The 16,116-nt window shown below is 38.8% G+C and overlaps 1 protein-coding gene across 2 annotated transcripts in view; it reads right to left on the bottom strand.

Annotated features, from left to right (window-relative positions):
• DECR1 (2,4-dienoyl-CoA reductase 1) overlaps window positions 1–15,886 on the bottom strand; it is a 66,985-nt gene extending 51,099 nt beyond the window's left edge. For both annotated transcript variants that reach the window (XM_081258657.1, XM_081258658.1), the window contains exons 1-5: window positions 15,803–15,886; window positions 5,316–5,518; window positions 3,717–3,774; window positions 3,503–3,589; window positions 2,362–2,509 (exon numbers count right to left, since the gene is read on the bottom strand). In XM_081258657.1, the coding sequence (XP_081114783.1) occupies window positions 2,362–2,509; window positions 3,503–3,589; window positions 3,717–3,774; window positions 5,316–5,518; window positions 15,803–15,853 (547 nt within the window). In that variant the 5' untranslated portion in view covers window positions 15,854–15,886. The remainder of the gene's footprint in view (window positions 1–2,361; window positions 2,510–3,502; window positions 3,590–3,716; window positions 3,775–5,315; window positions 5,519–15,802) is intronic.
• Window positions 15,887–16,116: the final 230 nt, after the last annotated feature.

Here is a 16,116-nt window from a genome sequence, read left to right as displayed (position 1 = left end):
ACAGTGTCCCTCTAATTTTAGCTTCTCTGCCCCTGCTAAGGCCACAGTTCTCTTGATCTTCAGTGATCTGCTAGCCCCTCTCTGAGTGGAACTCATCACCAATTCCTGTCCCCAGCAAGTGAGCATCTGGCTTCTAGTTGCTGGTGCCCTTATATTTTCTACTCTGACTTCCTGGATATCTTACCTTGACCGCCTTCCTAGATACCAGACCACCTAACATACTTCTGATCACAGATTACTACAGATGGCCTGCTCCCTGAACTGACTTCCATATTTACCACTTTGACACACCTCAAAGGTCATTAGCACCTGAGTTCCTAGACTATCGCTCCAATACCAGAAAAGACCCTGTGCATTGTACTCTCCACAGCTCACTAATACAAGTCCTTAAAACCCTGTCAGGTTACAGCATCTATAATCGACAGGAATTTTGGAAGAATAAAAACTGGCTCCATCTTTTAAGAAGCCTTAGCTAATGTATTTTTAATGAAGCCCATAGAATTTTAACCAATGTGATGAATAAAAATAGATCAAAGTCTATGTTAAAATGAATGACAATAATGAGAAAAGAAGGGAGAGTCAGACAGAAATCCAGAGTAACACAGATGGGCAGGGGATGAAATAAAAGAGACAAGGCGGAGAAACACCAAGCGGTGAGAGAGACCAAGATGAAGAAAGAAACAGAAGCAAAAGTGAAGAGCTGACAGAGAGAGAGAAAGAGAGAGACAGACAGATATACAGAGAGAAACAAATAAGAGAAATGAGTAAGAGGTATGGAGAGAGAAAATCAGACAGAGGCAGAGTGAGAAGAGATAGAAGGATCCTAGAACAGAGAAGAGAGAGAAGTCAGCCCACACTTCTCTGTCTCCCTTCCCAATCATCCACCCCTTTAAAAAAATCAAAAAAATTATGTAAATTCCAAATTTCAATCATATCCACTTTGCTGTAATGGGAATGAGTGACCTGGGGTTTCAATTTCAGTGAGTGCATGGAGAAAAGATGGAAGTTATTAGCACATGCGTAGGAAAAAAACTAGTGCCTCTCTAGCATCCTTCTGTCTGTTCCTACATCCTTTCTCAAGCTGATCTGAGAATTATCCACACTGTAAAGAAGAAGAAATTGAACCTAATGAGGCAAAGGCTTTGAACCAACAGAAGGAAACTGGTCAGCTCCATGCCATTCCCCTCAAGCCCCAGAGGACATCCTTCAAGGAACACAAGGATTCTTCCTCCTTGTCCTGGTTCAGAATACTCTCCAACCTCTCTGAGAAAATACCCCCATCCTTCAAGTCCCAACCACAACCTGCTCAGGGACAGTGTCTTAGTCACCTGTCATGCGGGCATGCAGCACAGGGCCTGGTACACAAAAGTCATCAGTAAGTTTCTGTTAAATGAATAAATGTACACTGGTTCTAGACATATATGTATATACCCACATAAATACATTACAAATATATTCACTATTTATATTACACTTGATCTTAGCCAAAAGGCCAAAATTCACTATTTATATTGTATGAACGTTTCTAAAGAAGTCTGTTCCTATAGTACTAAACAAAAATGTTCTAGTACATTCTAAATCTACTCTCCTTCCAGTTTTCTCATTGATGTCATCATCATCTAAACTATCCAATCCAGCTAAAAACTCTCTCACCTAATCAGTGAGGCCTATTGATCTTATCTTCTAAATATCTCCTAATTTATCCTCCATGCCATCTATCCTAACAAAAGGAAAATAAGACCCTCCTAAATGATCTCTCTAATCTTTTCTAGCCCCTACATTGTTCCCAGTAACCTTTCTAATCAAGTCATATTCTTTATGAGACACCTTCAAGAAAAAGCCATAAGGAAATAATTCCCCATTTCCTCAAAATTAACATCAAATTCCCCATTTTGGTATCGGGAACTTTCCCAATTACACCCACCTCCCATAATCATCTCCCACTGATCTCCCTTCCGTCTGTAACCAGTCCCTAAACCCTTCTGCTTTTCCCACACCAAGCTTCTTCCCATGGACATTTACATTTCCTTTCCTTCCCCCTTCTCCATGTCTAGATCTTTGAAAATTCAGCTAAAATTGCATTCTGTTCCTCAACATGATAATCATCCCTAGGGAGAGTTAGTTATTTCTTTCTCTGGATTTCCAATGCACTTGAAACATAACATTTAATATAGCTTAGATCACAGCATATGGTAACTATTTAAGTGCATATGGTAACTATTTAAGTATCTTTCTTCCCCACTAGATTATGAGTTGTACAAGAATAGACACTGTCATTGACGTTTTTACGTATCCCAGGGCTTAGCACAGAACCTGCACAAGTAGGGATCCAATAAACATGTAAAGAATAAATATACATACCTTTCTGTGCTTTGATTAGTTGCTTTCCAATTTCTAGTGTCACAAAGGCTGTGCCATTTAGAACTATGTCAGTTATGGTCTTCCAAGCATTAGGAGACAGTCTTTCAGTGGGAGAAATAAAATTCCCTGCTGCATTGTTTATCACAATCTAATAAATGATTAAGGCAAGTTACAGAAACTTAGATGAGGAAGAATATTTTCCCCAAAGGGCTTTTATTTTTGAAACTTATAAATCCAAATAATATCATAAAGCTAAAGTTCACAGTCTGCTATGTAAAAATACCATGAGATTTGGTTCAGTTTTACCTTTTGTGAGCCTGTGAAAATTTCCTATTATTATTTACCAAATTTTAGAGTTCTAATCGCCATCTCAAAATTAGGGTAGAGTCTATTATTAAAAATATAAATATAGATTAAGCATATCTACCATGTGACTATACTTTATTTCAAGAAATCTTAATTAAAATGCCTTTAATTTCTGGTATCATTTTGGCTTAATTTAGCTAATGAAATTCTTGGTTGATGACCTGCTTCTTCAATATCAATAAAGATTCCACTTATTATCGGTGGAATATTATTATTCCACCAATAATATAATACATTATTGGTCTGTCTGAAAATATCTTTAACATAGAAAAGTGTTCTCTTTGAGACTACTAGAAGAAATGGTTTCTTTCCAATATGTGAACCAAACAAAAGCAAAATACCCATGCATATCTCAGGTCTTACAAGAAGAAATCTGGAATATTTTTTGTAGGTTTCCTTGTTTGTATTATTCTCCTCCACTGACAGAGATAATCAAAAGTTATTTAAAAAAAGCAAAGAGCATGAATCATTTAAACTAGATATTGTGCTCTTGGATAACTGCTCTTATTTCATAATCTTATTAAATAAAGTGAAATCAAGTTTGTTCTATATGATTGTAAATGTATTTTTTAAGTACTCCTGAAAGGAAATGGTGTAGCAGTCCACCTTATCTATTCCCTGATTTAAACAGAGCTAACTTTCTGCTAGCAATGGAAAATAGATGCTTCTTAACACAGCATTTGCTCACATCAATATTTTATTTCCTTAATACATCTTGGTAGGTGATATCAACATCAAAGACCTCATACTTTCGCCTCATCACCATTACACTTACATCAGGATGTCCTACGACTTTGATCAGCTCTGACACAGTGCTTTGCACCATACCAGGATCCCTCACATCACACTGAATTGCATGAACCTGCAAAATAACAAAGAGAAAAAAAGAACCCTACATTTTTTCAGACTTCCTAATCCATGAGCATGAGTAAATTACTTAAGCATGCTATAATTCCTAAATCTGATTTAAGTAACTGTTATTAATGTACCTTATTTCCAGTTTGAGAAGAAATTTGTTCTGCAGTTGCTTTCAGAACATCAATTTTTCTAGAAATAAACACATGGTACTTTGCATGAGTTCTGAAATAACTTCATGCTATATTTTTTTTTAATTTCATAAATTAAAAAAGAGAATCTACAGCTTAATGACATGAATTTTTGAGACAATAGAAAAGCTATATCTACAAACAAGTTAGTTTGAATGCATTTATTTTCTAGAAGTTAAATTTAAGCAATTTTCATATATGTGACACTAATTTATTGAATTACTTCTAAGCCAGTTATTTTATATCTACTCATAGATTTTAAATTATTTCCTTGCCCAAGCCTGCTTTAGAAGGAAAATACATTCCTGGAATGATGTAAGCTTATGTTAAACTATAAAAAAATCTATGTTATGTATAAAATCTACGTTAGTAGATTTTAGATCAAATTGATGGGTCTGGACAACTATATATAGTCAGAATCTTATGCTCTTGAGAGAAACAGGAAAAAATAAATAATGTAAATTATGTAGTGTTACAAAGAAAATAATATTTTAACACTCTTAGACACATTACAACATGAAAAAAAAAATGTTCTGGCCAATTTGCATTAAAGACAACATCTGAAAGAAATTCCTTTTGCCCGCTGTAAATTACATAGTGACTTGTCATTCAGGTTACTACTTAGCCTACCTAAAAATTGTACACTATTCAAAATTGGAAGAAGGGGTAGATTTTTTTGACCAGTCTCTAAACCTCTATACTTACATCGTTATAAGGTACTGGGAGATGCCTAAATAAGAAATTCTTTCCACGTGGTCTCACCCTCCCTACATTCATCACAACAGCTGTTTTGAAATATCTGCCCATCTTATAGAAAATGGAAGCATTATATCCATTATCCTGGTACAAGGTTAACTATCCACTGAATCAGTAATTATAATCACTCTCACTGAAAACAAGCAGCCTCAATATAGTACTTTTTAACTTCACATACAGAAAAAATTCTATCAATGAATTTGTGAAATATATATATCATCAGTTCCATAATCAATCATTATTTCTATCATCACAAATTTTTTTAAATTAATTAATTTATTTATTTTTGGCTGCATTGGGTCTTCATTGCTGTGTGCGGACTTTCTCTAGTTGCAGCAAGCCAGGGCTACTCTTCGCTGCGGTGCACGGGCTTCTCACTGCTGTGGCTTCTCTTGTTGCAGAGCATGGGCTCTAGGTGCACGGGCTTCAGTAGTTGTGACACACAGGCTTCAGTAGTTGTGGCTCACGGGCTCTAGCACACAGGCTCAGTAGTGTGGCGCTCGGGCTTAGCTGCTCTGCGGCATGTGGGACCTTCCCAGACCAGGGCTCGAACCCGTGTCCCCTACACTGGCAGGCGTATTCTTAACCACTGTGCCACAAGGGAAGCCCTATCATCAAAAATTATAACTGACTTTTTCCAAGGAGATTTAGTTAAATAATCTAATGGATATTTCATAGAAGATTACGACGCAAATCAAACAACTCTGGCAAATAGTGTTTCGATATTGTGGCACAGAATTATTCTTCAATAGACTCTTGCCAGGCAACTTGCTGAGACTGACTTACCGGCTGGCTATCACACACTGTGCACCTAGGCTGGACAGATGAGTTGTCATTCCTTTACCAAGGCCAGTACCTCCCCCAGTAATGAATGCTACTTTTCCTTGAAAACTATTTGGTGGTAGCATCACTTTTTGCAAGGGTGGAAAGAATTTAGACTGAAAATCTTCATTGTTTTGATATAATATTTTTGTTCCATACCTAAAAAACTAAAAGAAAAACATGAATTGAAATTTGCATACTTATATTCCCACAAAAGATATGAATTTTTTAAAACATACTCTAATATTAATCAAATTCTTGGATTAACACAAACTCACTGTAAACATGTTGGTACTGTATTTAATCAATTTTTATTCTTTTTCTGTTGGAATGTTAAGTAACAGTAGAGTGGTTAAAAGCATGGGCTTTGGAGCTCAACTACACAGGGCAGAATTTTCTCCCTAGTCATGTAACCTTCAGCAAGTTATTTAACCTCTTTTTGCCTCAGTTTCTTCTATAACTGGAGATAATAACAGAAGCTTCCTCATAGGACATTATAAGGATTTCATGAGTTAATATGAATAATAAACCTAGAAAATTGTGTAGCACACAGAAAGCACTCTATAAATGCTAGCATTATTAGTTTATGCATTTAGCTTAAATTTAACTTCAAAAAAACTTACATAAAGCCTTTTTGTCTTTTAGCAAGAATAATTTGGATAAAAATCACATTCCATCTTTGAATCACTGAAGAAAATTATAAAAAGTCCTTTATAAGATTTATTAAACCAAATGCCTCTTCCTATGTTGTCTTCTGGATAATAAATTTAGAACAGATAAAAATATTTGTTGTATTTAAAATGGGGGGAAAAATCAAACCATTTTCAACTGAAAAATATTTATACTGCCCTATCTTATATTTTACAGCTTACTCTCATATTACTTGTCAAAATCACTGCTATTCTCTCACTTTTAATTATGAAAACAAACTTTTAAGTGTTAACCATAATAACAAACAATAAAGAGCTAATATTCATTAAGTGTTTACCATTTATCAGGATTAGAAACTAATCTTCACCACTCCATGAGATAGGTATTATTTTTATCCCATTGTTCAGGAGGGGCCCAGAAAAGTTAAGTATGTTGCCCAACTTGCAAAACCAAGATTATAACGACCTTGTATACTGCCTCTCTTTACTCACTGAGCTCCTACTGAGTTTAATGATCACACCAGTCGGGTATCTGATATTCCCCATCAGGTTATGGTTATAAGATTAAAATTCCAGAATCAATAATTTCCTGCTAGAGCATTCTTATAAGTTAAATGGGCTGCCATTAGTTGTTCTGAGATGTCTAAAATTTACCCTAAAGAAATAGAAATGTAGTCACTGATTTAGGATAAGGCTATTCATCAACTAGAAACTGAACAAGAAAATGCTTATAATATGATGTTAAGTAAAAAAAAGAAATATACAGGATGTTCTTAACTATAAATAAAAATATATACTTAGAAAAAAGACTGGAAGAAAATAACAACAGTTAGTAGTAGATTCAATATTTACCATGTGCCAGGTCTATGAAGGACTTTCAACAACCCTATAAGGTAAATTCTATTGTTACTCCCATTTTATAGATGAGAAAACTGAAGCACAGAAAGGTCAAGTAACTAACTTTTAAAGACAAATAATAATAAGTAGTAAAGACTCAAATCGAAGATGTGTCTGACTTCAGAGTCCATTCATTACCTTTCACAGTTACTATGTATGTCTAGGTGATGGGATAATGGAAGATTATTTGTTCTTTTTGTTAGTTTGATTGGTTCTTAGTAATTTCAAAATCTATTCAATAAATATGATTTGATTTTTTAACCAGGGAAAAAAGTTAGTGAAAGATAAAATTTGAAAACATGTATAAAATAATTGTGAAAGATAAATTTGCAAATCTGGTAATCCTCCATGCCAGTCATTATATTTCGTTTACCTTCATGTTAACAATGCATTTTTTGGTATCCTTTTGCCAAAGCATGATAATCCAAGCAACTTACTATAATCTTTATCTGCATAAATGGCAGTTTTACTTAAGGCTGCCACCAACTCCAGAACTATTACATTAAGATGATGAATCAGGAAATTTGCAAAAGTAGGCTGGTGAGTTTATCATTACCTAGTAATAATGAAAAAATGTGTTCTAATTTCCCAAAAGCGCTAAGATGAATTTTTATTTATTTAGTATTGATTTGTATAGGGAATTTTAACTGGTACTTTATGAAAGATAAATTAAGCAAGATATTTGCATATAAACTTTCTTTTCTTATTATTTTAAAACATTTTCTCAACCTCACAGAGGAAAGGTTATAAAGGTATAAATAATCGCATTTGAAATAAAAATTCCTAATAAGTGTCTACAATGTAACAGTTTACAACATAGCATAACAAACCCTTGAAAAGGGTTTGTTCTGATTTGGGAATTTGCTTGTATGAAAAAGTATTAGAGATAAACATGATATTACGATTATAGTGTTAACTCATTTTATTTATCTTTAGCATGTTTTTACTGAGCATTTGCTATGCCCCAGATACTGTTCTAGGCAATGGCAATACAGCAGTGAGCAAAACAGATACAATATTCTACCCTAAGAGAGATTATCTTTGGGTGGGAGGGAAGATAAATTAAGTGAAATATAGAGTATATTAAAAGTTAATATGTTGCTGTGGGGAAAGATAAGGCATAGGATATGGGTAGAGTGTTGCTATTTTAAATAGAGTGGTCAGCAAAGGTCTCATCGAGGTGACATCTGAGCAAAGACCTAAAGGGAGTGAGGGGATGAGTTGCATGGTCCTTTCAGGCAGAGGGAAAACTAAAAGCAAAGGCCCTGAGAAGGAAGCATGCCTAGCACATTAGGAAGAATCGGAGGGCCAGTGTGGCTGAAGTAGAAGGAGGGAAGAGAAAGAGGGACAGGAGGTGAGGTCAATGAGGTAAAGGGGACTGGATCACACAGGCTGAGTCAACCACTACGTGGACTTACAATTATACTCAAGTCAAGTGGGAAACTCTCCAAAGTTTTGAGCAGCGGATTGACATGAGCTGCCTTAAGTTTTTAGAGAATTGTTCTGGCTACTAAGTTGAGAACGGAATGTAGGAGGCAAGACTAAAAGCAGGGAGAGTAAGTATAATATTTTTATACCAGGCCAGGTAAGAGATGATGATTTAGACTGGATGCCATCATAGAAGGGGTAAGAAGTTAGCAAATAAGATTACTTGCAGATGGGAAGGTCCCAGAAAATGAGGATATAGTGAATTACTATTGTACATAATATTGCCTGATCCAATTATTTCTTCTTGCCTCAAAGTCCAACCTCAGCACACATTGACCTATTTCACTAAAAGCAGACAAAGAGGTCTCTCCCTTTGATCAAGGCCATTTGGCGGATAGAGCCTTTTCCACTTCTCTCACCTTCACCTCAATACCTCTGCTACTTTTTGCATTGCCTTTGTGTTTTGGAAAGAATAAGATTTAACTGTGAGCTAGAAGGAAATAGATATGAGTCAGACAAAAGGCATTAGTCTAAGTGAGAAATAATGACAGCAGAAATCAAGACAACATTTACCACACATATTTAACATGCTGATTAGCCTGAACTCAGAAGCCAACCAACTGGAAATGGTGAGCAAGAAGGGAAGAGCTGAAGATGACAGAGTTTTCTAGTTTAAATAGCTGCATGTAGAGTGATGCTGTTACTGAAATGATTGCGCTGACACGAAAAGATTCAAGGTGGAGAACTGAAGATAACCAGTTCTGTATTAGAAATGCTCCACCTCGGATGCCTGTGGACTATTCTGGTGTAGATATCTAATCTGCAGTTGGAAATACAATTTTGAAGCACAGAGAATAAAATAAATCAGGGCTAAAGGTAAATGGCAACATCATTTCACAAACTGTGAAAGCCTACAGTTCTATCACTGTTTTAGATGCAAGGCAATGTGGGAGCTTCCCCATGCTGGAAGGGATCAAAGTATAGCTGTCCCCTTACTCTTAACTTACTTATATTTACACAGGCATTTCTAATCTCAAAGTAAGTTATCATCTTAGGAAGAGAATATAGGACAGCTAAGATTGCTGATTATTTTCTACCTGGAATTTTCTTTAAAAACTAAGGTTTGCCAAACACCAATGAAATGCCTTCTAATATGAGCTCTAGGAAACCCTGGCTAACTTTAGAATTCCCCTCCTTTTTTTGATGTGCTTTATAATGACCTGTGGGGAATAATCTGAGATCTAGATTTTTTTTAACATTACGAAGTTAGCTTTATAGTTTTGGAAGGGAGTTTGTTTTGAAATTTCTTCACATTAATATTTGAGCTCTGAGGCTACCATTCATCCAAGTGATTCCCTCTAGGGACTCCTTCACATCCTCTTTCTCTTCACCTAATATATTCCATTCCTCTCCAAGTCCCATGTATTTTACCTCCCCTGTCAGTATCTTTACTCTCCATCCATTGCCTGAGTTCAAAGGTCCCTATCTTCCATCATTCACAAATACTAAGGGCCTATGCTACATCATCCATTATGTGGTCTCTGTCCTCCAGTCTCCCTTTACCCCAACATATCTGCAATGCTGCGCTCCAGAGTACTGCAAACCTGCTCATGGTACTTCTACCCTTAAGATCCTTCAGTGACTCCCTGCATAAAGTCCAGATTCCTTAGCTTCACCCAGCACAGCAAGTCATTATGACCTGGCTCTTGTCCATCTCTCCAGCCTCATCTCCCTCTGCTTTTCCACCTTGAAATTTATACTCAAAAAAACAAAATATGCAGGGTTCCCCAAACACAAATTGTTTCTACCTATTTACCTTTATACAAATTGATCCCCACCAAAAAACAACAACAACAACAACAACAAATTGATCCCCACCATCACTCAACATTCATCATTCAAGGCTGAGGCTTCCCAAATACTCCCAACAGAATTATCATTCTCACCACCACCTCTATAACTTAATCAAATTATCTGTATACCAGCTTGGAAGTCCTAGAGGCCCTTTAACATGTTCAAGATATATCACTTGCCCCTCTCTTCCCTCTGGCTCCCTCTCATAAATGCTCTCTCTCAGAGAGTAGCATTTCCCTTAGCTCAGGGATCAAAAATAGAAATCTGGGCTTCATCTTACACCACATACCCAAACCACTAAGTTCGGTTCATTTTAGTCCTAAATAGCTCCAACAACTGCCCTTAGTTCAGACCCTTATCACTTATACTTGCACTCTAGTATCCCCATCTCAAGTCTCACCTGATGATAATACTTTCCTGCTCACAATTCTGATGGTGCCATTCACCTCCTCAGCATGGCCCAATCTTCCTTCCTCACCCCCTACCACCAATCATCAAGACCTCTCAATATATCTCTTTTAAATATCACCAGACTTCAAGTCTCTCATGTACTGCCATTCCTTAGTTGAAGCCACCATGGCCTCTCATCTGGAGAGATTACCCAGGTTGCCTCCATTCTCACCCCTATTCCCAGGCCTTCAGGACAAAGCTCTCACTCCTTAATGTGGCTCACAGGCTGCTCCCTGGCCTGTCTCTCACCACCTGCCTCCTTACTTGCTACCTATAATCTAGTCTGTGCCTTCACATAGGCCACTCTCCTGCCTAGAACTTTCTTACTCTTACTCTTCCCCCTGACTAACTTCTACTAATCCTTCAGGTCCCAGCTTATATGTAAAACCCCAAAATTATACTCCTTAAAGTGATTTTTTTTAATTTACTTATTTTATTTATTTTATTTTTGGCTGCACTGGGTCTTCATTGCTGCACACGGGCTTTCTCTAGTTGCGGCAAGTGGGGTCTACTCTTTGGTGCAGTGCATGGGCTTCTCATTGCGGTGGCTTCTCTTGATGCAGAGCACGGGCTCTAGGTGCGTGGGCTTCAGTGGTTGTGGCTCACGGGCTCTAGAGCACAGGATCAGTAGCTGTGGCGCACGGGCTTAGTTGCTCCGTGGCATGTGCGATCTTCCCGGACCAGGGCTCGAACCTGTGTTCCCTGCATTGGCGGGTGGATTCTTAACCACTGCGCCACCAGGGAAGCCCCTATACTCCTTAAAACTGTACACTTCTCCCACTGTGGATGGGAAATGTTTCTTCCCTAATCCTGATGTTTCATTTCCCTCCAGGAGGGGAGCTGAGTTAGTTTAACTCCAGGCTTCTTTTTGCCCCCTTAGTCACCCTGTCCCCCTGGAAATGGTTTATCTGACCAGCAAATTTTGAGAGAATAATTGGGCATGAGTAGTCCTTCTTAAACCTTCTCCCTCTTGGGAGCTAGCTGCCCTCAGAAAGCAAATGTTCCTCCTCAGATGATAAGTCTGCCTAATTCAGGAAATCCAGTTAGAATTGGCTCTAATACCAAACTGTAACAAGTGGTACTTTGGCCTCCATCTTTACTCTGTTTTTTCAGACGGGAGAAGAGGGATGTTATTTATTTGTACCCCTCTAAGATCAAGAACACTCATCATAACACATACCATAATATACTATAATGTTACTAGATTCTTAAGCTTCCTGAGAGCAGGAATCAGCTCTTTTTCTCATGCTCATATCCCTAGTACAGTGCCTAACATATAGTAAATGCTCAATTTGCCACATAAATAAGTGAAGCCCACCATGCCCTGGTCCCCCAGCAACCTGTCCCGTCTCATCTCCATGAACTTCTCTCTGACTCCAATACTTTGCAAAGTCCACAATGCCAAAACACTTGAATTTTTAAAAATAGGTCATGCTTCTTCACTTCTTGATACATGCAATTCCTTACATCTAGATTATCTTTGGGATCCTGTACACTGCAACTCCTTCAAAAGTGAGCTCTAGGAGCCCACCTCCTCCATGAAGCCTTCCCTGCCTCCTCTAGGCACACACTGCTTTGTTCATATATGCATTCTAATAAACATCTGCATTTTCACAGTCTGTTGATGTCTGGTGATGACCCACTAGAATATCATTTTTCAGACATATTCTGAATGAGGATCTAGTAAGAAATATGCCTTATACACCACACAGTACATGCATTCAGTCGTGTGACAGATATTCCATATTTACTCTGTGCTCTCTGGGCATACAACAGTGAACAAATCACACGAAAATCCTTGCCTCCAGGAAGCTTATATTCCGAAATTCTGAGATGGGTAAAGAAAGATTTCTTAGGCTTTCTCTATAGAAAAATGAAAGAGAGAAAAAAAAGAAAGAAAAGGAAAGGAAAGGAAAGAAAGGGGGGGAGAGGGAGGGAGGGAGGAAAGAAAGAAAACTCAAAACACAAACAAGAGGAAAAAAAAACCCAGCTGGCCTTACACTTCTTCTTGACAATAATCAGCATCAGAAGACAATGAAACAATGTTGATGAAGTTCAATGGGAAAAATAAATGTGATACATCCAAGCAAAATTATGCCTATCTACCCATCCTTTAACCAGCACAAACAGGTGCCTGGAATGATGTTAGCCAAATGTTAACCCCAGTTATTTCTGGGTGGCCAGTTTGGGAACATGTGTTACTTTGCTTGTTTTAATTTAACTATATTACTTGAATTCATATTGGCCAGGTATCATTTTTATAAAAATAGTAGTTATTACTCTTGATTAAAAAAAAGGAAAAAGAAAAAGCAATGTGCACCACAGATATCAAAGAATGAATTTATGAAGGGAAGAATAGTAAATTAAAAAAAAAAGTTTCACAAAGTAAACTTAACCTTACTACATTAGGTTTTCTACTCTATTCCACTTTATTTTCTACTCCATTCCACTTTATTTTTCTTAAACTCATTTTGTTCCACTAAATTATTTCAAGGTCCATTCATGAGTTATTATCCATAACTTGAAAAATACATATGAGGCTATTAGCTCAAGGATGGTAGAGATACTTTTCAAGTAAGGATCGCCAAAGAATGCCCAACACTTTGTAGGCACTTAATTAGCATTTCTTGATAAACTTCTGAATGAGTGAATGTTTTCATTAAAACTGAAAGCGGGACTTCCCTGGTGGTGCAGTGGTTAAGAATCGCCTGCCAAGGCAGGGTACACGGGTTTGAGCCCTGGTCCGGGAAGATCCCACGTGCCATGGAGCAAAAAAGCCCGTGCGCCACAACTACTGAGCCTGCACTCCAGAGCCCACGAGCCACAACTACTGAGCCCATGTGCCACAATTACCGAAGCCCGTGTGCCTAGAGCCTGTGCTCCGCAACAAGAGAAGCCACTGCAATGAGAAGCCCTCGCACCACAAGGAAGACCCAACGCAGTCATAAATAAATAAATAAATAAATAAATAAATAAATTTATTTAAAAAAAAAACTGAGAGCAACTTGAGAGCAAGTTTCATACTTTTTTTTAACCTTTGCATCCCCAGGGCAGGCACAGAGCCAGTTCTCATTAAACGCTGCACTGAACTGAACCCTACTAGCTAACAGCACAATACAGCACTTCATAAATAGGATGTATGACAAAGGAAACATTTCTCAGTTTCTTGGTAACTAAAATATTCAAATCAGGGGCTTTAACTGAAAAAACTTGTATTTGCTCACAGAAACATTATGCTGCCTGGAACAATCTCCCACTTAACAGATGTGAAGACTTTTCCTTTCCCAGTAATTCACACCCAAGCCTGCATGTGCCAGGAAGGAGAGAAACACCACCTATAAGGGCCTCTCTTGCCTTCAAACCCCCACCCTCAAAACTTCCATTTTTCTTAAGCAAAGGAATTTCACAACTGTCAGATTACAGTTAATTTTTAAATGAGTTCATTTTCTCCCCCTCATGCTGTATTGTCTAATGGTGTCAGAAGAGCTGGGATACGGTCTGTGTGACCTTATTACTACAGTCCTAATGATTCGTGTTTAAAGAAAAATGAATAGATAAAGAAGATGTGGCACATATATACAATGGAATATTACTCAGCCATAAAAAGAAACGAAACTGAGCTATTTGTAATGAGGTGGATAGACCTAGAGTCTGTCATACAGAGTGAAGTAAGTCAGAAAGAGAAAGACAAATACCGTATGCTAACACATATATATGGAATTTAAGGGAAAAAAAAGTCATGAAGAACTTAGGGGTAAAACAGGAATAGAGACACAGACCTACTGGGGGTGGGCTTGGGATATGGTGGGGGGGCTGTGACGGGGCGGGGGAGAGGCATGGACGTGTATACACTGCCGGGCGTGGGGTGGATGGATGGTGGGGGGGTGGCCGCGTGGCGCGGGGGGATCGGCTCGGTGCTTTGTGGCCGCCTGGAGGGGTGGGATGGGGAGGGTGGGAGGGAGGGAGCCGCAGGAGGGAGGGGATGTGGGAACAGATGTATATGTATGACTGATTCACTTTGTTGTAAAGCAGAGACTAATAAAAAAAAATTCTCTGAAGACTTTTCTTCTTTACAGAGCCATGGTAGGATTCAAATGAGAGAGTTCTTTATGAAGGGATCTGAAAATGTAGCTTTCTTTTACAATAACCTATAACCTAAATCTTTATAAGAGAAAACAGTATCAACAAAACCCTAACCTTGAACAAATTTCACTTTTTAAAAGGAATTTCTTTCTTACTTCAGAGACTCATTATACCATTTCCTTGTGTTCACATTTGGAATTTGTCCATGTTTTTCAAAAAAGAAAACCATGGCTGCCCATTCTAACTGAAAAAAAAGTTTTTTTCACAGTTGGCAGATTAATTTTTCTACCTGGCTAAGGAAATTGTGAACTCTGGTTTAGTTTAGTTTAGCTCACTAAGATTTTTTTTTTTAATTTAGTTGGGGGAAGGGGCTGTCTTGGATATGACTTTTTTATTTTCCTTTCTTTCTTCCCCCTTCTAGCTGTCTTCTCTTGCACACTTTATTTTGATTAGTGGTCTACTGGAGAGATGTTGACAAAACAAGACAAAATTATGAGAGTGGAAGTGGTGGAAGCCAGCCTGAGATGCAGCTCGCCCAGCATTATCTCTAGGAAGGGAAGTTTTTTATGTGAATATGTTTGTATTAATGTTTAACTGAACAACTAACACTTGAAAGAATTCCTTCATTAAAAAAAAAAAAAAAAAACTACAGAGAAGGCCAATGCTCCCTCTGGGCCCCCACTCCCCACCCCGTCCCTCTCCCACTCCTCTAAAGGCCGGTGTGTACAGTGTCCTCTCTTTCTACTTACACACAACTTTGAAACTACTAGGAATGGGAACCAGTGAGAACCACGGCGTGCCCTCCCCACCCCCACCCCCACCCCCATCCCAAACACAAACATATACCAGGACTTCCTCCGACAGCACCACAAAGCGACCTTCCCACTTAATCCCAGTCCCCGGGTTCCCGCTCCTCGCGAGATTCCCCAGAAACCCCAGTCCTCTGTCCTCTCTCCGCGAGATACCCTGTCCTCGCTCCCAGCGTCCCGGTAACGCGACTCCACGCTCTGCGCTTCGTTCCGCTAGCCCCCCGGACAGGGCGTTTGCGGGGAGAGCGCAGGGCCCTCTGCCCTTCCAGCGCCGCCTTACCCGCCGAGGACCGCGGCCCCAAGCAAAGAGGACACGGCCTAGCAGCGCCATGTAGAGCCTCCCAACATCTGGCCGGAAAAGCGGGCGGCGCAGGGGGCGGGCCAGAAATCCTAGAGCTATGAGGGCTGGGCTGGGAGCGGGCGGGCCCTAGCGGCCGAGGCGCCTCGCGCCCTTGCACCCGGATCTGAACCCCAGGGCGCTGCCTCGCTTGGCCTCTCTCACGCTCTTTCTTGCTGTCTTTCCCTTTGTTGTCCGGATTGTTTTTTCTAGAGCTGGTAATGGCGGTTTATATGTCCTTGTGTTGGTGGACGAAT

This window comes from Mesoplodon bidens, assembly GCF_964165515.1.
Source record: "Mesoplodon bidens genome assembly, chromosome: 16".
In the NCBI taxonomy this organism is placed as follows: Eukaryota; Metazoa; Chordata; class Mammalia; order Artiodactyla; family Ziphiidae; genus Mesoplodon; species Mesoplodon bidens.
Note: the sequence above shows the minus strand (reverse complement) of the source record. Positions and strands in the feature narration are given on the sequence as shown.